At 46.5% G+C, this 27,767-nt stretch overlaps 1 protein-coding gene across 3 annotated transcripts in view; it reads right to left on the bottom strand.

Moving 5' to 3' along the window:
• Positions 1-27,767, bottom strand: part of PITPNC1 (phosphatidylinositol transfer protein cytoplasmic 1) — a 240,802-nt gene that overhangs the window by 110,113 nt on the left and 102,922 nt on the right. The window contains exons 2-4 of one of the 3 annotated variants that reach the window (XM_040640376.1): positions 17,859-18,678; positions 12,717-12,865; positions 1,253-1,341 (exon numbers count right to left, since the gene is read on the bottom strand). In XM_040640376.1, coding sequence (XP_040496310.1) covers positions 1,253-1,341; positions 12,717-12,865; positions 17,859-17,933 — 313 coding nt within the window. In that variant the 5' untranslated portion in view covers positions 17,934-18,678. Of the gene's footprint in view, positions 1-1,252; positions 1,342-12,716; positions 12,866-17,858; positions 19,330-27,767 lie in introns of those variants that run through there. The other 2 variants (XM_008693642.2, XM_040640377.1) reach the window with 2 other exon arrangements.

The following is a 27,767-nucleotide window of genomic DNA, read 5'->3' as shown; positions in this document are numbered from 1 at the left end:
ACAAGAGAGAAAAGAAAAAAGAGACAAAATGATGATTTAGGTCATGCTTATATGCAATATAAAACCACAGAACTAACAAATACTGGTGAATTATATTAAAAATATGTTAAAGAAACATTTCAAAAATTGAACTTTCATAAATATCTCCATATTTGCTCTTGAAACTCTTTCAGATGATACTTCTGTGGTTGGGCAGATACGGACTGTAAGACAAGATTCAATTAGCCTATAGGTTTGTGGCTAATTAAAAACCAAAGAGCTGGCATTATAAAGGCAGAATTAAAGACTAATAATTCCAGTGGAGCATTTCATTAACCACAAAGGAAATCTTTTAAGTGGAAAAGCAGCTTTTATAACCAATAAGAAGAGCTTGTTACGATGACATTCAAGTGGGATCTTGAATTTTCACATTTGAGGGCAAGAACCATACCTTCCAGATTCAGGGCCACAGTTTCTAGGTCAGTATCAGCACAGCGTTTATTACATGCGAGACGGAGGGTGAGCTTAAAATTATCATATTATCCCACTGCAAAGGAAGTAGTTTGGGGCAGAGAGAGCCAATAGAACTTTTTACATAAATTATAGTCAAGGTTTGGGGGTGAGAGTAGGACTCTTGGGGGAAGGGGCTGTAAAATAAATCAAAAGACACAATTTGTTTATAAATAAACCCCATCCCCAGATTACCTGGGGACTACCAAGGAAACAGGGAGAAATGAGGATAATGAAAACTCTAGACATATCACTGAAAAGAGTTTCACCTGCCTTCTCCATAAGCTATTTACCACAATCACTTTATTTATTTATGTTTTTAAAAGATTTTATTTATTTATTTGACAGAAAGAGACAGTGAGAGAGGGAGCACAAGCAAGGGGAGTGGGAGAGGGAGAAGCAGGCTTCCCGCCAAGCAGGGAGCCCGATGCAGGGCTCGATCCCAGGACCCTGGGATCATGACCTGAGGTCTAAGGCAGACCCTTAACTGACTGAGGCTTAAAGGCTGAGCCACCCGGGCACCCCACCACAATCACTTTAAACAGGAAGATGGAATGGTTGATCTTAATTCCTACCAGTCCCTCCCTCCACCCCTCGCTNNNNGAAGAGCGGTGACCTAAAAGGATGAAGGCAAAGGGTGATGGGCAGATACTACAGGGCTCTCCCAAGTGCCTGCTTGGATAATAAACCCTAAATCAGTGAAATCTCGCTACTACTAGGTCCTATTGCTACATGTAACATATGGGTTATAAAAAGGACTTACCTGTAATTGTGTAGGGATAATAGTTCCAAGCCTTTTCTGTAACATAAAAGATTTTGGGAACAACAGCTCTAGCCCAGCTAGGCAGTTTGCTAAGAGGAAAGAAACAGAAAGAAAGAAAAAAAAAAAAAAAGACCATTAGAAAGAGTCTGCCCAGAGCCTCATGTGCTCCCCACACCTTCCTGGATAAACCCCTAGAGAAATCAGTGGCGCTCCCGGGCAGCCCTTCTCCCCACAAGTCATCCCTTCCCCACCCCTCTGGTCTTTGCCAGAGCTCAACATTCTCTGTGCATATTCATATGCTCTTAAAATGTGGAAGGCAGGTGACACCACAGCCTGGTGGTGGTGGTGATGGGGGGGGTGTTCATAGGATTGTTAGCCTCTCCTCTTTGATTTGATTTACAAGGACATGAGATTTCAGCACCTGGCAGGTGCCCTGTTGGGAGGGTTTGCCCAGCCTGGCCTAGGAGTCATATGGCATAAGTGGTAGGATAGGATGTTTAAGCCCCAATATGGAGGGGAAAGAAGCAAAATGGTAGAGCCAGGCATCAGCTTAACAATCCGCAAGAGTGAGGTTTTCAAAATGAACTAAACCAACAGACAGTAACAACTGTAGAGATGTGAAGAATAACAAAATACAGTCCCTCGATGACTGCAGTCCTTTGACCTGTGTCCCCCACCAAAGATCTATCCGTCCTAACTCCCGGTACCTGCGAATGGACCCTTATCTGAAAAGCAAGACTTGTGAGGCTGTAATTAAGGACCTCAAGGTGGAATCCCCTTTGGATTTAGGGTGTAGGCCCTCACCCCAGGGACTGGTGTCCTCCTGAGAAAGAGGAGAGGGAGATCTGGAGACAGGGACACACGCAGGGGGAAGCCACGTGAAGACAGAGGCAGATGCTGCAGTGATGCCACCAGCAGACTAAGGAGCACCAGGGATGCCGCGGACACCAGAAGCCAGGAGGGAGGGCATGGACCGGCTTCTCCGTCTGAGCCCCGGCAAGGACCCAACACCGCCGACACCTTGATTTCAGACTTCTGGCCTCCAGAACTCAGAGAGGACACATCCGTGTGGTCTAAGCTTGGGAGGATTTGTTGCGGCAGCTGCTGGAGAATAAGACAGTGGCACAGCCCTTCCATGGAGCAGGAACCCAGGCAGCCAGGCGCAGAAAACCAATTCTTAAAGAAAACCCGGGGGCACAGGTCTCAAGACCTTTTGTAAGCCAAAATATAATGAAGTTTTGTTTTATTTTCCTTCAGGGGCAAACTCTACAGTGTAGTACAGACGCAGAGAACTCCCTATTACATTTAAATAGATGGGATCTATTCCTTAATACAAGTCTGCACGATTTTATTCCCCCGCCAGCGCTATGCCTGGGGTGGGTTGTGTCTTTCCAGAGGCTACTAGTGTTATTTCTTTCCTCTTCTGGTGCCTACAGCGAAGTGTCTGGGACTCTGAGGCCTAGTGGGACTCCAGACCCTCAGATGATGTCGCAGACTTGGGTCCTGAAGGCAGCACGTTGGCAAGAAAGCACATCACAGGGCACTTCTGAGTTTCAAGCCGATGGAACTAGACACCGGGGATGTGGAGCTAATAGAACCCCAAATTCCCCAACCCCTCTTGGACATGGGACTTAAATGACAACCAGAGCCTGAAAAAGACCGTGTATCTTGCACGTCTTCTCAAATTGTTGCTCTTGTTTCTGACGGTGTCCAGGACCTGCTTTTAAAAAGACAAATCTGTATTTCCTACGGCTGGCCGGACCTAACTCAAAGCTCTGGGCCGTTTATCAGGGTCCAAGCAAATGGGACTCGAAGCTCCCGTGAAGCAGGGTGAGTGTCAGACGAGGCCACGGGCTGGGCGGCGGAAGCGGGGAGCCGTGTTATAATCCACAGCATCGCTCTCGCGGCTCGAATGCAGAAGGTCTCACGCCTAGAAAATCGTCTCAGCGGGAACTGCTCATTCACCTGCCGTTCCCACCGCTCGAAAGGAAGGGGCTACCTCCTGACAGGGGTTTTTATGGCTTTTACCTTTGATTTATTCTTTCGCTCGCTGGAGTTGGAGAGCAACCAGGGCGGACGTCTAGAGTGGGAAAATCGCGTGGGGCTTGCTTGCGGGAAACGGGCCTGAGCGCATCTTCCCCTGGGCTCCCTCCTTTTTGCCCCCCAGCCCTGGGCGATGTCTGGCAGTGGGTGGTGTAGGAAGCCGTGGCTTCTACTCACAGGCAGCTGGTGTCCTTGTGCTCTTAGTGGACTGAACCAGAATGGTAGACTCTCCCCCCAAAGGAAGCTCGCATTTTCAGTGTGTCCGTCTCCCTACAGGCATCAGGCCCCATTCCCCACTGTCCACTGCACCCCTCCCCAGATGCTCCTCACACATAAGGCTCTGGGGCCCACGCCCCCTCCCTCCATAAATCACTCCCTTTATCACTTAAAAAGCCTCCAGCAGAACCACATTCCTAAGCAACAAGCATTTTCTGGAAGGAGGATGAAAAACAGTCGCAATTTTCCACTCATGTTGAGACTTTTTTTTCCTATTTGTCTAAGGTCAGGACCCCAGCCTTCAGAATCTTCATTTCTCGTGTCTCATCCACCAAGTCCTGCAGGATATCCAGCACCATCATCAGAAAAAGAACCCCATAACGTTCAGCCAAGATGGCTGATACCATTTTATGTGACTCTTCGGAGGAGTCCTGGGAGGAGACCCTCCCCGTATAAGCCATCCGTCAGGCCAGGCGCAGGAGGCATCGACAACAAGTTCCAGGACACGATTTAAGCCCATTAACAGATCTCTCAGCCCCCACTCTGCCCAGAGCACATCATTATTCAAATCGTTTTTGTCTGAGGAAGTAAAATTTATTTTTCCCTGTGGCAATGATTTATCAGGGCTGCAAAGGAAAATGGAATGAAATTAGTCCCCACTGCTGCTGTCACTTTCATGATGTATGCTGTCACACAGCCTACAATTCTAAGGAGAAGTCTGTCACTCAAACACACTGCCAGGTGTCAGACAAGAGTCTCTCCTCCACAATGGCGCCATGGTTTCAATCACATCCTCGTGGCCCACTGGCCGGGACCAGACCTCCCAATGGCCCCCGTCACCGCGGCTCAGGCTTTAGAGACCCTGAGGAAAAAGGTGGACAAAACCCTGAAGCCTTCACAGAATCGGAAAACGTGCGGATGGGGAATGATACTGTTTCCCAAACACCTTTGTCAATACCCCCAAAGACAGATGTTTCAAAACATTTGGTTTTTTACTTTTAAACTTTAGTATGATCTAGAACCCGTTGATGACACAGCCGGGGGGCCACCTCGTCCCCGTCTCCATGAGACTGTCCTGCTTGCAGCATTGAAAGTCCCTCCATGCTAGAATTCTTCAGTCCTGGGCAAACTGGGATGCTGGTCAACCTAGAGCAGCGGTTCTCAATGGGGCAGAGGGGGAATTCTGCCCCTTCCCTGGGGGGTGGGGACATTCGGCCACGTCTAGAAATGTTTTTGTTTGTCACAACTAGGAGGTCGCGGAAGGGGGGCAGGGACGCTGCTGGCATCTAGCGGGTAGAGGCCAGGGATGCTGTTCTACATCCTACAATGCTCAGGAAAGCCCCCCGCCGCAAAGAATTCTCTGGTTCCAAATATTAACAGTGCCAAGATTGGGGAACCCGGCCCTGGACGTAAGTGGATATAGTTACCGCCACCTCCTCACGTATTCCCTAGGCCTCCCTCAATTACAACCGACCTGGATGAGCAGGACCCCTTAGGCAGAATCTGAACTGGGCTCAAGTTAAGAGTGTTTACTGACTCCATAAAGAGCGTCCGGAACGGAAACCTGAACCGTCCCTCCGTTAGAAGCTTCTGGCACTTTGCTATCCAGATTATCACCAGATTCGCCCTGGTATCTAATCTCTCTTTGCAATTTATGCTCATTTGGGACTATTTTTTGGCCCCGGGAGGTACTGAACATCATTAGGCCAAATGTGGTCTAAATGGAGTCTAATTTCATTTTCTCAACAGGGGTCAGAATTATGATGGTCTTTACTAGCATCTTGATTTTAGCTGTTTTATCCACCAACTCATGCAGGATGAGCAGCACGATAATCAATCACCTTTTGGACTTAAAACATTCCCAGCAGAAAGACAGCCCCTCTGAGCTCCCTTCACTTGGGCTTTTCTCCTCCACGGGGTCGCTGAAACCTGCCGCCGTCCGTGCTGAGATGACGCTCAATACCGTCAGCCCACTTCCGTGACTTCTGAAAGGACTGAGCTACCTCTTACGACCTCATTCTCCACAGTCCAGGAGGGATATTCTGACCTTTGGTTTCAAACCTGGCATTTGACGATGATTTGATAACAATCAATTGTATCTACCCAGTGACCTGTGAGGTCTTTACATTTCTTCTCCAGCGGCTGTGAGATTTATTCGCTTACTCTTCTTAATGGCTATTCTGGCTGCTCTTTTAGCTCGGCTCTTAATGTAATTCTTTACATGGCAGCAAAGAGAGGAGCAGAATTTCCAGACTGGAGGCATCACCTGTGAGAGGCACGGATGCTGGGGCTTCGCCCGCAGGGAGCTCCTTGAACTTGGATCCCACCCCCACTCTCCCTATATAGAAGAGCAGTTCGCGTCAGGGTTCCGGGAAAAGAGGGCCTCCTTCGTGTCGGTTCTTGGAAGGCTCTGCTCGGACAACATGATGGTAACCCAGCTCGCATGCTTGGAAGCACCAGGGAGGGGAGAAGGCCACATGTGTCAAGAGCACTGGTCAGGAGGGAGGCAGGACCAAGGTGGCACATGCCTGACTGGATGTCCTGCTTTCTAAGATCCAGCCAGAGGCGTACATTCTGTTCCTGGGAGCTCCCATGGGAGAAGGTGAATGAGGGAGCAGAAGGGAGCATGAGAACCTCTGGCATGTTCTTAAGGATTGAGATGGGAACAGAACAGAATAGCACAGACTCAAAGGTATGTTCGGAAGAAGTCCCTTACACGCTCTGCTCCCCTAGTACATAAAATACTATAAATTATTCAGTTTCATGTATTTAGTATTATATTCAATATTTAGAATACATAAGACTAAATATCCTTTTTTTTTTTTTTTAAGAGAGAGAGAAAGCACACCTGAGTGGGGAGATGGCAGAAGGAGATGGAGAAACAGAATCCTAAGCAAGCAGCGAGCTCTGCACCCAGCGAGGAGCCAGACCCGGGGCTCGATCTCATGACCCTGAGATCATGACCTGACCCGAAATCAAGAGTTGGACACTTAACCGACTGAGCCACCCAGGCGCTCCTGTAAGACTAAATAGTCTAAGCCAGTTGATATTCATACATATTACAGCTGTTGTGCATGGTCCCGCCCAACTAGAAGGTAAGTTCTCCCAGGACAGGGATCTCTGTTCTGCTCATTGCTGCATGCCCAGCACCTCCAACAGTGCCTGGCACACAGGAGGCAACAGTAAATATTTCCTGAACGAACAACAGTTGGCTCTGGATATTCAATAATGACCAGAAGATTCTTTCAAAAGAGCCAGGGAATAAGCTCTCAAGGTCAGAATCCTTGAGAATTTCTCTATGACCTGTGGCTCGGGCAGCACACAAGCTCTGGGCACTGAGCTCTTTACTTTGGGCAAGATCTAAGAAATGAGATTAACTTGCTTAGCAGACCTGGAAGACCTGGGAGAAGAGAAAGAGGAAACGTGAGAGAAAGACCCAAGTCCGGCCACAGAGCTCGACCGATGAGCTGGTAGGGAGAGTGACCAGCCGGTGGCTTCGCTTGTCCAGCCAAACCCCATTCGTAGCTTAGAGAAGCTGTACCCTCTCCTACCCAGAGACACAGAGGACAGGAGGGGTTGCCCTGGAAGGCAGGAGCCAAGAAACAGGAGAAATGTTGTCTTCTTCACACAAATCGATTCAGGCATTAGGCGGAATCACCGTGAGAAGCTGGCAACCCTCCCTGAGTGGCAGCTGCCAGCACAGCCTAATTAATCCAGCAGCCGTGGTGGGGAAGAACATGATGCTTCATGACTGAAAAACAAGCCTAAAAATAGGCTCCATCTTTTCTCCAATGCCCCTCCACCCTCACCCCTGCTTCCCTTCCCTCACAGGCTTCATGGGAAGGCATCGGAGAGACGCTGTGGATGAAGAGAAAACACTAGGGGACAAAAGAAGAGCCCCATCCTCGCATGATTCTGGGCGACGGGTTTTATTCAGAATCGCTATTCCAGAGACTGAAGAGCAACCTTGCCTCCTTTCCCTGAATGCCAGCTGGAACCAGGATTTTTGAAAACAAGCCAAGAAATACCACTTATTTGGTTAACTGAACTGGATCGAAGGCCCAAGGACAACCACCAAATGCACTAACATATTAGAACTAACGAGATGTTCCAAGTATATTAGGCAGCCGCCAAAATGTACTGTGCACCCAGCAGCGTCTCGGACGCCGCAGGGAGGCCCCGAGCATGGGGCACCCCCACGGTCCCTGGGAGACTAAAGGCAAGCAATAAAAGGATGAGTGGCGTTTTAAAAAGGCATGATACCCACTTTAGAAATGGGAAAAGGATATCAGTAGATATGTCTCCAAATAAGACATATGAATGGCCGACAGGCACAAGAAGAGATGTTCCACGCTCATTAGTCAGGAGGGAAACGCCAATCGATAATGAGATACCACTTCGCACCCACTAGGATGGCTAGAATCAGAAAGACAGACAACAGCAAGTGTCAGTGATTATGGGGAGAAACTGGAATCCTCGTACATTGCTGGAGGGAATGCAAAATGCTGCCCCTCTCCCCACTCGTTGGTAGCCCGAGCCTGGACTGGAAACTCAATGGGATGCTTTATGGTTGGGATTCTGGAAGAAGTGATAGAAAGAAAGGGACAATTTGGACCGAACCACGGCAGTTGTGGTGATGATGGCAGAATGGAGCGGTCTGTTTGCTGCCCTTGGCCCACTGGAGCTGCCCCTTCTCCAGCCTGCAGATAATCCTGTGGGTCATTCACATCCCTCCATGAAATGTCCTGCTCAAGTCAGACTCAGAGAGAAGGTTCTGCCTACACAGGCTTTGAGTAACTCCAGTCTCTAACAGATGCTTCGGGTAGTAGAGTGATAAACCAATCTCCAAATGCGATTTAGCTTCCCATATAGATTGATGTGAGGAAGAATTGTGCTCACTTTCTGCCAGCTCATGAATTCAGGTTCATAAGACAATGATATTTCTTGGCATAAATTACTAAATGGGCAGTAGGACATCTTAGCCAATGTCAGAATCTACTTCCCTGTAGCCAGTAAAGGGGTCGACAAGATGCCACCCACAGGGGCAGAAGGATTCTCTGGAGCTGAAGACATCTGAGAATCAACAGTTGCAGGAAGATGCTTTTACTGAACTCCCCTTATCTGCATAAAAACAGAGCCTCCTGAAAGAATTCAACTGTCATAAATGCCCTCCCCAGGAGTTTCACAACCAAAGAAGACTGCCTCCTCTCACTAGAGATGAGAAGGAAGCGCCAAGATAAGAAACTGCCTAAACAGACACTGTCACAAAACTATCTCCTCTCCATCCCCCTAAAGCCCTGTTTATTTTTCGTAAAAGCCATTTGTTTTTCCAGAAGTGCCTTTTTTCCCCCTCCCCTATTAAAATGATATATAAACCCTAACTTCAAATTGCCTATTTGAGTCTTGTTTGTCTGGGTGCTCCCCTGTACATCGGTGAATAAAACTCGGTCTTTTCTCCCATTCATCTGTTGGTTTCAGTTTAATTTGCAGATCCCACTGACAGAGCCTAAGTGGGCTGAGGGAAAGCTTTTCCTCCCTGACACCACACATGAGATGGACAGATGGAGTCACAAATGCTAGAACCAGTTAGCCTGGACCCTACTCTGATCAGAGGACAGGGCCATGTCTTACTTATTAAGGGATTCTCTCCAGTACCAGAACAATTTGTTATACATTGTAAGGTTCAATAAATATCCATTCGGTGAATTTCAATTATGAAGCAGTCTTGCCAACACAGGAGTCCCAAGACTTGTGCATGCAGGACATGATTAATGCAAAGGGGCTCCAGTCTGTATCAAAGTAATGGATTTGGTTTTCTTTTATGAATATGGAAATCTATCATATTATTTTATAGTATGTCACATATACATCTTTTCCTTTTTCTCTTACTAAGCCATAATCTCCCTAGTCCTAAGATATGTGCCATACTCTTCCAAATATTCCAAGAGCCTTTTAAATTATAAAATGATGGACCTGGTTCAGACTTCTGCAAAGGGAACAGAAGGTACTTTTCTCCTGGGCTTCGTTGGTCATTCATTTCTATATGCTGGAGGTAAGTCAGGACAATGTCTGCAACTTCCTTTGAGCATAAAAAATTAGGATTGAAAAGGATCTGAAAGGATGCCCAGTTTAACCACCTACTTGATGATGTTTGAATCTGCTTAAGGACAGCCCAATAAGTGGGTGCTATGCTCATATAACTGACTGTAAGGCACCCCACTGTGTTGTCATATGGCTCACATACTTACATTTCTTCCTTCAACTGAGCCTAGCCCTTTCTCCTGGCGTTCTCACCCCTTGATCTTGGTCCAACTGGTCCGTCTGAGGTCTTATAGAATACACAGGTCTAATTCTTTTCCTATCTGCCCACACCATTACACACCCTGGGTCCAGCTCTTCTAGGTTAAATGTCCTTGGTTTCTTCAGTCATTCTTCATATCACCTGGTAGCTAAAATCTTAAAACTCATATTAACAATTTTGAAAAAAATGAATAAGAAGAAAGGACTTGCCCTACCAGATTATTAAGGCACTTCATAAAGCTATAATAATTAGGAATTTCAGGATCCTACCCTCAAATTCTGTTTTTTTTTTTTGTTTTTATTTTTATGTCGTTTTTAAGAGGGAGACAGCATGTGCACATGTACAGGTGAATTCTTGTCCATTATTTAAATTCCACAAATAGGGGCTCCTGGGTGGCTCAGTCAGGTAAGCATCTGCCTTCAGCTCAGGTCATGGTCTCAGGGTTCTGGGATCAAGCCTCATGTCTGGCTCTCTGCTCAGCACAGAGTCTGCTTCTCCTTCTGCCCCTCCCCCGGAAATTTCACAAACATATCCCCAATTACTCATTATTAGTATTTTTGAAACATCCTACGCTCGTTCATATTTGTCCATATATTTATCAATTTGGGTTTTTTTAAAAGATTTTATTTATTTATTTGAGAAAGAGAGAGAGAGAGCACGAGCAGAGAGGAGGGGCAGAGGGAGAGGGAGAAGCAGGCTCCCTGCTGAGAGGGGCTCGATTCCCAACCTGAGCAGAAGACAGACACTTAACCAAACACCCAGGTGCCCCTCAATTTCCTTGTTTCTTATTACCTCTAGCTCCTCCCCTCCTTCTTGGGTTCAATTTCCTTTTACTTCAAGTACAACCTTCAGTAGTTTTGTAAACATGTGCCTCTCTTGGTACTCGACCGTCAAGAATGATTTTTGTGCACGACTCTCAGCTTCCCCTCCCTTTTGCAGGGGCCCAAAGTCACATTTCCTGTCCCTTTACGGGCATGCCATCCCCCTACATGTCAGTTCTGACTTATCCCAGCTTCCTGAGCATTAGCTCATCTGCTTGCCATTCTGGTTTGTGTTTCCTCTTTATTCCTTGTACCTAAGGATTTCCCTTTCTTTGTTTTGAGCTCGGCTTTATATTGTTATATTTCATCCTGTGTTTGTCATAGGAGGTGGGGGGGAGGGTCCACATTAATCTTTTTAGTTTCTATTACTGGAAGTCCAGATATTCTATTTATAACAAATTTCCCTCTTACTAATGTTTATTATTCTCCTTTAAAATAAACATCATATATTTTGATAGAGAAAACAGACATGACAGAGACAGCTGGACACTTCTTGCTCTGTTTCAGGAAAAGATATAAAGTTTTCTAAAGAAATTTTTTTGAATTTGGTACATAGGGAACATTCCCTAAGTCATAACTTGAGAAAAGGCAATCATCTGCCAAAAAATGGATTTTCCCATAGGTCTCTATCTATTTTCTTACATCACTCTCACTTCTGTTTGTTCTACAGAGGTGATTCCTGCTCAATATTTGATTTTCACCCTCCACGCTAAGAATGCCAAAGCAGCATCTTGAGAAACAGGTCTCTGCAAGGAAGTCATCCTCAGGCCAGTCCCAGAGCTCAGCTACTCTTGCAAATTAGCAGCTGGCTAGAGGCTGAACTGGTTCCAAATCCTGGGAATTCACAGCTCCTAATAGATGAACAAGATCAATCTCATTTGCATTTCATTGTGACTCAGGAATTCCCTGATCCTGCATTCCTGGGTAGATTAAAACGAGTCAGTTTAATCAGCCCAAGACCTCCGCTGTCAGGATACTGGCCTGAGAGATTTCCATACACCTTAGTGACGGGACCCAAATGCTCCCATCAAGAGGGAATAGCCCACTTCGGCCTGCTGGAAGAATCCCCAATACAGCTCCTCTCAGAAATGTCTCATGGTCAAGGCACAGAGAATGGATAAATATTCACGAGTATCAGTGACTAAATGGAGGCACTGTCCAGTTATTATGTTGGAAATGAGTTCTCAATAATCACATATGGGCCAAGAGGAGAAGCCATAGGTGAGGGTAAACAGTATGCACAGAAATGATAGCAAAGGCCAACCAGTCACATGCTGCTTCACTGAAGCAAACAGTCCACTTCAATAAAATGTGTGACTCTACAAATGTCCTCACCTGGAAGAGAACAACGGAAAAAGACGGGCTGGAAGAGGGTCGAGGGTGGGGAAAAGATCAGACAAGCCCCAATAATCAACTATGCCATTAATGATAAGAAAACAGCAAGAGAGTAAAGGATATACTTTGCGAAGCATAAATGGCAGTCCTGATGAGTGCTGGTTTATAATCCTTGATTCTTTACCCTTCCAAAGGAGCAATGACAAACTCTACCTTGGGAAGGCTGGGTCCCCTTGAGAAATGGAAACCTCAGCACTGCGTATCACTCTGGTCACAGGTGGCCCTTCACTGTGTCAGTTCCCTTGGCGAACACCTGAGGGGTGGTCGCTCGGCAGGAAGTGGAACGCTTACCAAGTCATGGCCCAAGTGGCACACCACCATCTTTGGCACTTCTCTACAACATGCAGGTGAAGTCACCTCTTTCCCTCTGCGAGCACTGAACCAGGGGGAGAAGACAAAGTCCTGTATTCCTTAAGACCGGGTTTCATCTTAACATGTTATCCAAGGGGCAGGAAATTAAGAGGAAAGTCCTCCTACTGAAAATGCGATTGAAGAACGATTTTGCAGAACGCAGGGGATTCTGGTTTTGGAAGCAACTAGACTGGTGGCTGCAGAGGCGCAGATGTGGTGACTTTCCAAGTCACCTTTTTATCCCAGACCCAGCCTCCACCCCAGCCGTCGGGGTGTGCTGGAAGGCTCCTGTGTGGTGGGAGGGCCCGAAAGCGGAGGGCCCGCTGCCATGACTCACCTGTTGAGATACACCCGCTTCTCGGTGAACTGCCCGTTGCCATGGTGAGGATCCTCAAAGGGCTCATTCTGGACGACCTCCACCCCTTCTCCTCGGTCGCTCTGTTCATGGCTGTGCTTGCTGATCATATACAGCTGTCCGATTCTGTACTACAAAACACACGGTGACAGAGAGGTCAGTCCCACTGCTCGCCGTCACCCCCACCCCCTTCCACGGCGCCGCAAGCTGCGACAGTCAGCACTTTCTGCCAGAAAAAGAAGGCAGACACGGGGGCCTGGTGTTATGTTTCCTCCAGAGAGAGGAGGAGAACCAGTTGTGAGTCGAGTGTAGATACGGCGTGTTCCTGTGAACAGTTTGCATCGCCAGGGTGACGCTCGCTGGGGTGGCTGGCACACTCAGGACTGGCAGCCCCCCAACCCACGGGCAGCAACAGGAAGGCCGGAGCACTGGAGTCCCCCCATTCCACTCTGGCCCTACCGGGTTAAATGGCACGAAAGTCCTATTTTGTTTGGGCAACAAACAGGCCAGGATGTGATATTTCTATAGCCCTTTTCTGCCTCATTAACTGCAGTATCGGTCACAAAGGGGTTAGATGTCACCTATCTCTTCCGTCACCTCTCTCCAACTCTCCAAGTCTCCTGAAGTGTCTTGGCCCCTAGAACAGCAGTTCTCAAGGGTGGCTCAACATTAGAATCACCTGGAAGCTTTAACAGACTCCGACTGACCAGGTCCCACCATGAATGGAAACTACATTCCCGAGACTGACCCACAATGATGAAAGTCTATGGCGTCTTTAACTCCTTTCTGTCCAATTCCACCCACAGTGTAGAGCCTTCCAGCCTGAGGGCCCAGAAGCCACACGTACTTACAGGAAAATCATAATATGGAGCAATAGACAACGTCAACATGCTCTGCCCTGTCTGCATTCGTGAGCTGTTCTACGCTCCCTCCTGCCTCTCTGAGAGCCCCAGGGCCCATAGGCCTGTCTTCCCCCAGTGAACTTTCAAAGTGGCAAAACTAATTTGATGGAGAAAATAGAGAGGCAGAGAGGTTGTTTCCCAAGGAGCCCAGGCCAGCAGGGATGCAGGTCTACTGTCTGTGCATAAGAGAGAGAAATAACCTATTTTTGAGAGAGAGAAATAAACTTTAAATTACGGGGGCAGGTGAAATGGACAAATCAACAGTGCAGTCAGTTCTAAGACTGAGAGGACACACACCTCCAAAGGTCCCTCTTTCATTGTGAGGCAGGTGCAGGGAGGGGAGTGTGAAGAAAATTCAAAAGCCTCTGGTCTGAGGGCAGCCCTAGGGCCCAGGCCCAGTAACCATGACACAACCAACATAACCAGCAGCAGCATGGGCAGTGCTACCTGTCCCACACCCCTCCCCAGAATGATCTGCACTTAAAGTGCTTCCAACGCGAGTGTGTACGCGTGTGCACGTGCATGGATGGGCTGCACACACTCTGGGGAAGAGGGAGTGCTGATGATAAGAGCAGGAAAGGGAGAGAGAGAAATCAAAGATAAAAATCTATCTTTGAATTTATTTTCAAACAGAAGCTTGACCTGCTTCCCCTTAGTAAGTGTTGCTCTTACTTTTGCTCATGAAGACTAACTAGGACCCTTTCAAGAAGGAAGAAAGTGGGGCGCCTGGGTGGTTCAGTAGGTTAAGCGTCCGACTCTTGCTTTTGGGTCAGGTCATGATCTTGGGGTCCTGAGATCGAGCCCCACGTCGGGCTCTGCACTGAGTGTGGAGGCTGCTTGAGATTCGCTCTCCTTCTGCCCCTCCCCCCAAGAAGAAGAAGAAGGACGACAGTAAGAAAAAGTTTACAGATTGGGGATTCTTGCGATACACCTGTGAGATCACACTCCACCTTACACAGGTGGGCACACGAGCCTCTAACAGGAAGGATGCTCGGCTGCCCAGGGGCTGGCGACCACACTGGCAGTTGCTTTGTCCTTGGTGTTCAAAAAACAAGTGTTGGCCTACAATGGAATATCATTTAGCCATAAAAAGAAATGAAGTACTGATACTGATACTGCTTAATGGGTGTTATGGGTTGAACTGTGTTTCCCCCAAATCCTATGCTGAAGTCCCAGTACCTCAAAGGGTGACCTTGTTTGGAGACAGAGTCTTTACAAAGGTCATTAAGTTAAAATGAAGTCATTAGGGTGGGCACTAATCAATAGGACCGATGTCCTTACCCACAGGGGCAAGTTGGACACAAGACACGCAAGGAAAGAAGACAGCGTGGAGCGGCGTGGGGAGAAGACAGCCATCTCTAAGCCAAGGACTGACGGAATAGCGGCTTCCCTTACAGCCTTCAGGAGGAACCAACTCTGCCTGCTGCACGTGATCCTGGCCTACGGCGTCCGCAGCCACAAGGCTATCAGATTCTGGTTGTTCAATCTCCCAGTCTGTGGTGTTGTTATGGACGTCCTAGCAAACGAATACAAGGGGCACAGGGTTTCCTTTGGAGGGGATGATCGTGTCCTGGTTCTGGATAAAGGTGCTGGTTGGCACAACACGGGGGACGTACCAGGTGCCACTGACCTGAACTTAACGTGATGAATTTTATGGGATGTGACTTTCACCTCAATTTTTTTTGCTTTAAAAAAGTGTTGGTTGACTCTGCTTCTGACACAGATACCCCTAAAACCAAAATCCCATCAAGGGCTATAGTGGTGGGGGGGGGGGGGGGGGTTGGCAGAAGGGACAGGTCTACCACTGGATGGTCTTTAGGAGCTCCAGCCCACTCACGTATGAAAGATGTATGGCATCAAGGACAATGCATGACCCAGAAGGGCCATTAGCCAGACGCGAGTCAGCCCTGGCTCGAGTGCTTCCCACTCTGTGGAGAAGGGAATGGGACGAGGCAGCCAGCAGCTGATTCACCAGCGGCCAGGGAAGGGCCCGGCTGCGCAACCTCATTGATCATTCCAGCGGCTCCTGAATGAGCCAGTGCGGGGCAGACGTTGGCCTTAGCTCACCGAGATAACGTCAGTCTGGGGGCGACCGACAGACGCTGGGTGCAGTAACGTAGGTGACATTACTGAGGGTGGCGGGACACTCAAGGCCAGACGCAGAGATGGTCAAGGGCTCAGCAGCTGTCACTCCTTTCCCTCCCAAGCACATCAGGCCTGCTCTGCGGGTTGTAGCCATCTGAGCTAGGCCATCCAGAAGCAGAGGTTTTGTTCTTGTTTTTAAACCACAAATTAACTCACAGACACATGCATTAAGCAGTTTCTCGGTGACAGGGTAGACGGCAGGACAGAGACAGCCCTTGAACCATCTATCTCAAAATCTCCAGGGATACTCCTCAAAATGTTGGATCCCAGGCCATCCAGACCCTGGGGGAGAGGGAAGTTGGGGGCCTGGCTAGAACGCACACAAAATGCTGAGAGCCACTGGGGTCAATGCAGTGAAGGCATTCATCAGCACGTGCTCAGCACCATATGGTGCCGAAGCCAAAATGTTCCATCTTTAGGGGGCCTGCCTTTTCTTTCCTCTTTAATATTCATTTTTTGCAAAGCTCTATCCCTAGTTTAGTGAAAATACCACATTCCTCATCACCATCTCCAAACAAAGTTGTATGGCAAAGGAAGGTGCAAAATACATAGGTTCCAAAGGGCTCTTAAAACGTTGAAGCCAGAGGGGCACCTGGGTGGCTCAGTCAGTTAAGAGCCTGCCTTCAGCTCAGGTAACAACCCCAGGGACCTGGGATCAAGCTCCGTGTTGGGCTCCCTGATCAGTGGGGAATCTGCTTCTCCCTCTGCTGCTCACCCTGCTTGTGCTCTCTCTCTCAAATAAATAAATAAATAAAATCTTAAAGGAAAAATAAAAAGACTTTGAAGCCAGAGAACAGATAACAGATCTGATGGCTTCATGATCACAATGACTTCCAAATGAGGAGACTGAGTCTCAGACAGGGGCGACGTTCTTGGGGCCATGCAGCAGAGCTGGGATTTGAACACCACAGGGTCTGTACTGTTTCTTCACTACCCAATTCCAGCCCTTATTTCTCTGACAGGCGAATGGCTTTCACAAATCTAGGCCTCACTATGATTTTGAAAAAGGGAATAGTTGGGAGCCACTGCCTCTGAACTTTGCTATTTCAGAAGCTGAACAAGTCTGAGATCATGTGAAAGATCAAAGTTGTTTAAACTGTGCCCACATATGGAACAGTGGAGCAATTATGCTCTAACTTTGTAAAATCGATTGTTATAATTCCAGAGTTTGGGTAATCATCATTACAGGCAATCACGATTAGAGACAGCTCCGCGCTGCAGGGCTGAGCCTCCATGTGAGCCATCATCAGAACAGCTACCCCAAATAATTATCTCCATAGTCAAAAAACATCATGGGGATTCAGATCTTTCCCACTTGCACACAGCGCTGCATGTCTGAGAGAGCTGCAAAACTTGAGGAAAGGCACAGTTGCATAAATGTGCCTGGGGAAGCCGAGCACTCTCATCAGTCGATACAACTGCAAACTCTGTGACTGGGCAAAACCAAGTTACTCAACATAGTTCAACCTCGGGGCACCTGGGTGGCTCAGTCGGTTAAGCGTCCAACTCTTGATTTCACCTCCAGTTGTAATCTCAGGGTTGTGAGATCGGAGCCCCGCGCCAGGCACTGCGCTCAGTGGGGAGTCTGCTCGTGATTTTCTCTCTCTCCCTCTGGCCCTCCACCCCGACTGTCTCTCTCTTTCAAATAAATACACAAATCTTAAAAAAAAAAAAAATACAGTTCGACCTCAAACCTCGATGTTAGAAAAGGTGACCCTAAGCCAGAACTCCTGAGTATATGGGTTATTAATAGAGCACCACCAAAAACTGAGACATCATCCTTGCCACAAGTATTGGACCCCACATTTTAGGCTCCATAGAATCCCAAACTATGACTGATTTTCACTTAATTGGCCAACCCCAAGTGCTGAACTTCAGAGATCTCTGTGAGGCCAGGCTCTCATATTTCCCCATCTTAAAGAACCAAGGCAGTGGGGGGGAAGGGGGGTCTTCCTTCCAATCAATTCCTATGTCCTCCCTTCCTGTCCCCTTTCTCTGCCTCCATTGGTCCTAATAACATTTCTAAACATCAGGATGACAAAAGTGGAGGCAATGCTTTGTAATAAACGTTACCTACTCTGGTTGAAGTTATTCCCCGAAGATATGACTCAGGACATCCAAGGGGCCCCGGACCCGGAATCAAAATGTACATCTACTTTTGCTTTTGCCATCAAAATGGATGGATGCCACATAACCTAATAATCACGGAGAGACATCTGTCCCTCTGACTTAACACGATATCATGCATTTTTCCATCTGTGAAATGGGCGCGATTCCTGCCTGTCTCTCTGGCTGTGTGGACAGAGGAACAAGCAGGAGGTGATAAAATCTGGCGCTCTATGACGTTTGCCACATTATTCACACTACTATTCATGCTTTTGTCAAAATTCTTCCCGCTTTCTCCACTCTCAATACATGGGCCTCAAAGCACACTGACGCATCTGCCTCGTGACGTGCAAAATGCCCACTGAAAAGAGAGTCTGAAATGTTTTATCTTCAGGTGCATTGCAGTCTTCGCGCCAAGTGGTGCCAAAATTGTAATTACACCCAGGGAAGGAGATAGGATGAGTCTAGCTTTTAACAACCTCCTCTCAGAACGCTAGGGGCTAGAGCTGGCTGTTTTCTATAACCCAGAGCACAGCTAAGACACCAGGACAAATGTTTTAGGCCAGTGGTTTGCAAACTATGCAGGTTGGTGCTTTCTTTCCTTTTTCTTTTCTTTTCTTTTCTTTTCTTTTCTTTTCTTTTCTTTTCTTTTCTTTTCTTTCTTCATTCATTCATTCATTCATTCATTTAGGGGTGCTTGTTTTTTACATAAAACTTTCATGGAACACAGCTCTGTCCATTCATTCCATAGCGACTTCCACCATAAAGCAGCAGAGTTGAAACGGTATGGCCTGCAAAGTTAAAAAAATTTACTAGCCAACCCTTACAGACAAAAACTGCTGCCTCCTGTTCTAGTTCACTGGTACTTAGTCCAGTCTGGGCCAGCCTTAGCTGTTCACCGAGACCTGTGCTGTCTGGCATGGTATCCACGTGTCTACTGGGCACTTGGAACGTGGCCTGTGCTGTGGAGGGGCTGAATTCTAAATTGTCTTTCACTTTAATTAATTTAAATTTTAAAACTGACACTTGATTCGGCTATTAGAAAACTTTGGGGTTGAAACATCTTGGGTATGTGAATCTACATTGTCAGCTGGAAATTTTTATGAAATTTAAATTCAGATCAGATGTGTCCGATTGAAATTTAGAATCCGATTTGGGATTGCTGCACGTGTAAAATACACACTGGATTTTGAAGGCTTAGTAACAACAACAAAACATGCTTTTACACATAATCTGTATGTTGATTACATATCAAAATGGTAGTATTTTGGATACACTGGGTAACTGTAATCTATTCTTAAAATGAACCTCACCTGTGGGGTGCCTTGGTGGCTCGGTCAGTTGAACGTCTGCCTTTGGCTCAGGTCATTGTCTCGGTCCTGGGATGGAGCCCTGCTTCCAGCTCCCCTCTCAATGCAGAGTCTGCTTGGCAGGAAGTCTGCTTCTCCCTCTGCCCCTCCCCCTACTCATGCTCCCTCTCTCTCTCAAATGAACAAATAAAATCTTTTTTTTTTTTTTTTAAAGATTTTATTTATTTATGTGACAGAGAGACAGCCAGTGAGAGAGGGAACACAGCAGGGGAGTGAGAGAGGAAGAAGCAGGCTCCCAGCGGAGGAGCCCGATGTGGGACTTGATCCCGGAATGCCAGGATCACGCCCTGAGCCGAAGGCAGACGCTTTAACGACTGCGCTACCCAGGCGCCCCTGAACAAATAAAATCTTTTAAAAATTTAACTTCACCTGTTTCTTCTTACTTTAACATGGCTACTGGAAAATTATGAATTATTTATGTGGCTTGCATTTGTGCCTCCCATATTTCTGCTGGATGGTGCTGGTCCAGACCCTCACCTAGACCAACAGGGACTAAGAGTCAGGCCATGATACCACACCAAGACTTCGGAAGCTGGCTGGTCGGGCAAGCATTTCCATGTATGTCCAAGCTAACAAGGTGGAGCACTGACAATTAGGAATACATTTGGAGACGCTTTCCTTTTCTGAGGACTGGCGATTTACCCGGGCTCTGGAGAGGTGATAATTGCTCACAGTGTGCTATGGTGGAAAGCACCAGGGTTTTAAAATCGAAACCTGGAGTCCAAGTCCTGATGTGGCCTTTGATTAGTTCTATAACCATAGACTATTTATTTATCTGAGCCACAGTTTCTGATCATTAAAATGGGACCAACAAAATACCTCACGGGATATGGTGAGAATCAAATGAGGAACAATTTACAAATTAAAATGCTTTGTAAAATATAAAATTGTACACAAACCACCATAGCCATTGCTCTTTCTGTTGGGCAACGCAGTGAACTGGGTCTTGAGCTCTGTTTACTCATTTCCCTGTTACGCTACGGTCTCGTAAGGGACGCGAAAACAAGGCATTGCCGCACACCTGTATGACTCGGAACACCAAAGAGGACTGGACCATCTGCCCAAGATTATCTTTTCCTTCTGTAAAAATCTGAGTAGATGGTAGTCAGATTGAACGCCTCCCCAGTGTAAAAACGCCTGGGAACCTCCACTTACATGAGGTACCTAGAGGAGTCAAGTTCACAGAGATAGAAGAAGAATGGCGGTTGCCAGGGGGGGAATAGGAGGTCAGTGTGTAACATTCTGGAGACAGATGGTGGTGACGGTTGCCACAACACTGTGAATGCACTCAATGCCACCAAACTGTACACTTACAAATGGTTAAGATGGTCAGTTTTATGGGATATCTACTTTAGCTCAATTGTTTTTATGTTTCTATTTAAATTCCAGTAGACTTAACCTACAGTGTAATATTAGTTTCAAGTGTACAATATACTGATTCAACACTTCAATAAAACACCTGGTGTGCTCATCGTGACATGTGTACTCCTTCATTCCCGTCACCTATTTACCCAGTCCCGTACCCTCATTACAGTTCTTTTTTTTTTTTTTTAAGATTTTATTTATTTATTTGACAGAGATAGAGACAGCCAGCAAGAGAGGGAACACAAGCAGGGGGAGTGGGAGAGGAAGAAGCAGGCTCATAGCGGAGGAGCCTGATGTGGGGCTCGATCCCACAACGCCGGGATCACGCCCTGAGCCGAAGGCAGACGCTTAACCGCTGTGCCACCCAGGCGCCCCCCTCATCACAGTTCTTAAAAAAGCCTGGGAACGTGTCATTCTTCGTGAGTGTGGCTCACCTGCTTTGTATCCCAAGAGGGCCATCTATCAGTGATTCTATTTTTATCATTATGAAAAAAATTGTTTTTCCATTATGAAAATATTTTTTAAACAACAAGCAGGGGGAGGCGCAGACAGAGAGGGAGAAGCAGACTCCCTACTGAGCGGGGAGCCGGATACGGGACTGGATCCCAGGACCCTGCGATCATGACCTGAGCCAAAGGCAGGCGCTTAACCAACTGAGCCACCCAGACGCCCAATAACATGGTTTTGACTATGACATCTTACAAAGACCCTAACAGAAGGGAAAGAATGATTAACTGAATACAAACGCATGCTGACCTCACCATCCTCAACACGAGTCAACAAGAACACCAGCTCCTTACTGAACATGACCCTCACATTTCACGACCTTGCCCCTCCATTCGCTAGTCAGCCCGGCATTCTGCCAACGCTACAGGAAGAAAAATTCCAATTTCTTTGGGGAAGGCAGTATCTGTTTTTACTTCCAAGGGCTGGATCTGATTTGGGTCCTGCAAGGACACGACACGACTGCTAACCCCTTAGTCTTTCTGGCTCTCTGATTCAAGGTCCAGATTTCTCCATGTAGACAAGGAGGTTTCAAAAAAAAAAAAAAAAAAGGCGTAAGGTTCTCGGGTGTTTCGTCAGATCTCTCCCTGCCAGGTCAATAAACCACGAAAACCAATATCCGATCCCACAAAGAAAATACAAACCTGCAGCTCATATTTTCAAGATATCAGTGTATCATCACATATTTATCTTTTCTCCTGGATTTTTATAAGTAGCCCTCTGAGGTGTCTTGTTTACGTAATACCTGTGTCATTATGCCAGGGNNNAGGAATGAAAAAGCTGATAAAAAAAGATTTAGGAGCTGGGTTATAGACATTGAGTTCAAAAGAAAAGAAAAAAAGTCCCCCTTTTGTGACAAACTCGTATAAACAGCATCATACACCGATGCTTAACCCATCCCAAGTTTTGGACTGAACTGAATAGAAATAGAGCAATGTACCACTCAGGATAGTCTTTGTGCTGGTACAAGCGTAACTGTGACCCTGTCTGCCACAACCCTGCAAATCATTTCCAGGACACTCGGTGTACTCTACCCGCCCCGGTCCAGGAGGGTGACGACATTCTTTACAGTGTAGGAAAAGTAAGAGTGCACATTTGATCCGCTCCTTCCAACACTGGCTCGCCCTTGGGGTGGCATTCCAGCCCTGAGAATTCATTTGATGCCAATATTGAATAGCCCAACTGGTAAGATGCAGGATAGATCAGCTACGTTACAAGCATCGGCTAGAGCACGAGGCGTCATCCCTGCGTGTTTATAAATGAGAAGCTGAACGGATTAGCCATCATCGCATGCCAGGAAGAACCATTAAGAAAGGAAAGACAGGAAAGGCAAAACTCAACTCAAGACCACAGGGGTAGTTGGTCTTTATGGCAGAACGCGAGATTTCTCCATACAGTGGTTATGGGGACGTCTTAGTTCTGGACAGGCTCGTCCGTTCTGGTTTGTGCGATGAACAAGCATTCGGGGTGCGCCAGACCCAGCAGACATTGGGAGCAGAACTAGGAACAAGACAGACCTGGTCTCCGGCGAAGGGGAGGGTTTCCGTTGGGAGTTCCACCGTGAAGACATAAGGCTACGAGCTGCAAGAAACCTGGGCTTCTGTCGAAGCTATCAAACCATTTGCTGAGAAATGTGAAACCGACCGCAACTCAAGTAAATGGAGAGGTTTGGTGACAGGTCTGACCTTTAGAAAGCAATCAAGGCACTTGCGTTTACTGTAGAACATAAACCCACAGCCAATCACAAGACCAAAAAGGGGGGAAATGGAGACCGAGCTTTCCCAGGAAAAGTATCCTGCACCACCTCCGTGCTGCCCCCTTGTCAGTGCTCTTCTCCTTCACCTTGGTCTCATACTAACCAAAGATATCTTCAGGGGACAGGCCTACCTACACTGCAGGCAGCAGGGGCTTTCCAGAATTGGAGTCCTTCCTTTTTGTGAACCCTATTATTGTGCCTATCAATCTTTTCGGAAAATGACCATTAGCATCCAGGGAAGCTATAGGATTAGCTAAAAGTAGAAATATACTTGCAGGAATGACAGCAATTAGTTTTCGTGTCCTCCAGACCTTTTGAGAACAGAAGGGCAGCTGAATGCAAAGAGAAGCACTTGTGTTTCATATACAATTGAACAATGGGAGTTCTCACTGTTTTGAAAGAGTTATTCAAGCCACTTCATGCCTAGAATAACATTGGAAGGTCACTGAACTCCTTTGCTTGCTTAAGTGCTAGCTGGCTCTGCGAGCTATCCAGCAATGCTGAGAGTTATGACCAGGTTCTATCTGGGGATCTAAGATTGGAAAGTTCCAGTATCTTTCTTCACCCCACTTGGGAGCGGAGGCCCCAGGTTTCACGTGCATGATACTTGCAGCCCTTAGGTAGCCAGCATTTGTAAGGTATGTGGCTGGTTGCAGGGAAGGAAGCCACCGTTCTCTTATAGCAATGGCAGCTTAAGGCTGTTTTGTCCTTGGTAAAAAACAGCAGATAATTGATCGAGAAGAGCAAACAGTTGTCAACTTCTGTTCTCCTGAGACTGTTAATGAAGATAGGCAAAACACAGTGAACTGGGTACAACGGCAGGAATTACTATATTAACAAATCTCTCTTCTGAGCTCCTCTTGTATTCTGGACTTATTCTAATGACCTGGAGAAATATTTTATCGACTGGTACTTTGAAGGCCAAGTGCTGGCCCTGTCTTCCCAGGGTCTACAGCTGGCAGCCTTCCGACTCTCTGCATATCCTCCTAAGGGAAGATGGGAATGAGTCCCCGAGGCAACGCCATGATGAAATTGAGTGTATCGTGTTTTCAAAGGGCTGGGAGAAAAGAGAACGTAGCAGACAAAAGGAGGAACAGGAAGTGTTGCTCTTCAGAGGATTTTTTATTTTTTATTTTTTTACTGTGGTAAAATATGCATAGCAAACTCGACCATTTTAACTATTTTTAAATGTACAATTCAGGGGTGATAAGTATATTCACAATGTTGTTTGACCATGACCACAACCCGTTGCCAAACTTTCTTACCATCTCAAAACAAAACTCCATACCTATTAGACAACACCTTTTTTTTTTTTAAAGATTTTATTTATTTGATAGAGACAGCCAGCGAGAGAGGGAACACAGGCAGGAGGAGTGGGAGAGGAAGAAGCAGGCTCCCAGCAGAGGACCCCAATATGGGGCTCAATCCCAGGACTCCAGGATCACGCCCTGAGTCGAAGGCAGACGCTTAACAACTGCGCCACCCAGGCGCCCCTAGACAACAACTTCTAATCCCTAACACCGCCCCCCACCCCGCCCCGCGCCAATGACCCCTAATCTCCTTCCTGTCTCTTTGGATTGGGCTATTGTAGGTACCTCATGTAAGTGCAATCACACAATATGTGTGTGTCCTTTTGTGTCTGGCTTACTTCACTTGGCATAATGTCCTCAAGGTTCATCCCTGCCGTGGCATCTGTCGGAATGTCCTTCATTTTGAAGGCTGAGTAATATTCCACTGTATGGATATACCACACTGTGTTGATCCATTCATCTGTGGAGGGGTATCTGGGTGGCTTCCACCCTTTGGCTATAACTCTGAGTGACTGTTACAAACACTGGTGTATAAGTAACCATTTGAGTCCCCACTTCTAATTCTTTTGAGTTGATACCTAGAAGTGGAATTACTCAGTCAACTCTAGGTTCTTTCTTGAATCTCTCTCTCCTGTACAGCTCATTTTAGGTGGTTTGTGGGCATCTCAGACTCTTCTTCCAAATAAGTACTGAGACAACCCTGGGAGAGATGTCAACCGTATGATTTGTTTAAACCAGAAATGTTTTAATCTGTAGACCCTTCTGGTGAAACACAGATGGGCTGAGATGGTGATGATTTAGGCTGGTGGAAGGTGTCCTTTGGAAATGCTCTGGTTGCAAATGTAAGATAAACTCAATGCAATAAACTCCTTTAAGTCAAAAAGGCCCCAACACATTCACAAACACTTCTGACTCTCTGTAAGCGAGCCACCAAGAGGCAGCCCTGAGTAATTACTCAGGGAGCTTGGTGGTGGGCTTGACCTGAAAAGACACTTCTATTTCTGTGACAGGAGCTATATTCAGCATTATTTTGATGGCCCAGGCAGGAATGTAGTAAATCTCAGAATCACCACGAAGAAGGCAGCCAACAGTCCTGAGACGTGACTTAGAACCACACATGTAGGATTTATATGCCAAGGTTTGGGGTGAAAAAGCCATTCTTGGTAATATGCATTTTTCATTTTTTTCTTGTGAATTAAGTCACTTTCTATTCTATTTTAGGTGACAATGACTCTTGAAAAAGTAATCCTGGAAATGACTTTAAACTCTGTAGTAGACGATATGGATTTTCTCATCCCCCCCCCCTTTTTTTGAAGTACATAGTTTGGTGGTTTTTAGTACATTTACAAGGTTGTGCAACTATTACTACTATCTAGCTCCAGAACATTCTTATCATTCCCAAAAGAAACTCCAGCCCCAATAGTAGTCACTTGCTACTCTCCCTCCTCCCAGCCCCTACCAACCACTAATGTATGTTCTGTCTCTATGGATGTGCCTATTCGGGACATTTTATACCGATGGAATCATTCAATATGTGGCCTTTTGTGACTGACTGTTTTCATTTAGAATCATGTTTTCAAGATTCATCCATGTTGTAGCATGTATCAATAGTTCCCTTTTTTTTTTTCTTAACCAAAGAATGTTCCATCTTATGGCTATACCACATTTTATTCATTCATTCATCAGCTGACAGACATTTAGGTTGTTTCCACTTTTTGGCTCGTATTAATAATGCTTCTATAAACATATGTGTACAAGTCTTTGTGTGGACGTATGTTTTCAGTTCTCTTGGGTAGATACCTAGGGGCGGAATTGCTAGGCCACATGGTAACTCTACATTTAACCTGTTGAGGAACTGTCAAACTCTCCACAGTAGCTGCACCATTTTATATCCCTACCGACAAGATGTGATAGTTTTCAGTTACCAGTGGAAACAAGAAAGTCAAACAAGGGACTTCAAAAGCCAAGAGTAGGCTCTGGTGTGGCCTTGTTTGCTTCTGTCACCATATTTTACACTTGGGCATATCCAATGAACAAATATCATGGGCAACTATCCAGCCACATGGCATCTCTTCATTAAACTGCAGGAACAACGAAGAGCTACACTTGACACAACAGATGATTAGAAGCTAAAGTAGCAACATCCAAACGTACTCATTATTCAACGGCACAGACTGAACATGTGCAAGGAGTGAGGAATGAAGGAGCAGGGTGTTTGGTTGTCCAGGAGGGCATCACATGGAAAATAGGGCTTGACCTGTACGTAGATGGCACTCACTTGGCAAAAAGGAAGGGGGATATCACAGCCTACAAACAAATCCTAGACATTTTTCTTGCTCACAGCAAAATGTCACTATTCCCAGGACACCTGATGATGTACAACAGAAATATTAATAAAAGCTGCCACCCCATTCTAACTTCTCTGGGCCAGCATGGTTCTTGTTTGTTTGTTTGTTTGTTTGTTTGTTTGTTTGTTTGGGGGGATTTTTTTTTGAGAGAGAGAAAGAGCACACATGTGTGAGTGGGCAGAGGGAGAGAGTGAGAATCTTAAGTAGGCTCCACACTCAGCACGGAGCACAATGCGGGGCTCGATCTCATGACTCTGAGATGATGACCAAGAGTCAGTAGCTTAACTGACTGAACCACCCAGATGCCTCTAGGCCAGCATGGTTCTAAAGTGTTTATACTTCTTTAATCCTCACAATGACCCATTGAGGTAGGTAAGTTTTTTTTTTTTTAAGATTTTATTTTTAAGTAATCTCTATACCCAATGTGGGGCTCGAATTCACAACCCCGAGATCAAGAGTTGTATGCTCTTCTGAGCCAGCCCAGCACCCCAAGGTAGGTAAGGATTTTTATCCCTATTTTACAAATAGGGAAATTGGTGCCCAGGTAGGTTGCACAACTTGCCCAAAGTCACCCCATTAGGAAGTGATAGAGCTGGGATTTGAACCCAGGCAGTCTGGCTCCAGGATTCACTCTCTCCCGTCTCTGGCATAATCTTCTGGCCACTTCCTTGGCATCCAGATAAAAGGCTATGTATTTATAAGGCTGGGGAAAGTACCTTGGTAAGTTAAGTGGCCTTCCTCACCCTCCCATGCTGCTGACTGTTTCATGTTGATGTTAGGAGGAGTTTCTTAAAGAGGTGGGGGACAGCAGTGCCAAAGGAGAGATGAGGTCACAGGGGAAGTTACCAGTGGGGACAAAATTAGAAGCCAGGAGCCCAAGGTTCTTGGCCCTGCTCCTGGAAAGTCTTCCTCCTACACAAATCGTGACATGCAGCAATTAAAGGAAGCATACCCACTCACAGAAGTCCCCGAGATTTTAAAGTAAAAATTAAAATTAATGAGTCCATCTAATTTGGACTCACAAAACGCGTGGGTGGGAGAAATCCCTGCAGCTGACGGCTGATGTGACAGTTATGTCATGAAAAGGAGTAGAAGCTCCCTGCCTTCGGATCTGAATGTTTCCAAATGTGATTCTAAATCTCAGCCTGAAACAATACACAGGACAAGAGCTGAATACAGATATTCTGCGGGAGAAAATCCCTTCAGCTTACCCAGTCAACCTGACGG

This window comes from Ursus maritimus, unplaced genomic scaffold, assembly GCF_017311325.1.
Source record: "Ursus maritimus isolate PB19 unplaced genomic scaffold, ASM1731132v1 scaffold_24, whole genome shotgun sequence".
NCBI classification, from domain to species: Eukaryota; Metazoa; Chordata; class Mammalia; order Carnivora; family Ursidae; genus Ursus; species Ursus maritimus.
This window is presented reverse-complemented; position numbering and strand designations above follow the sequence as displayed.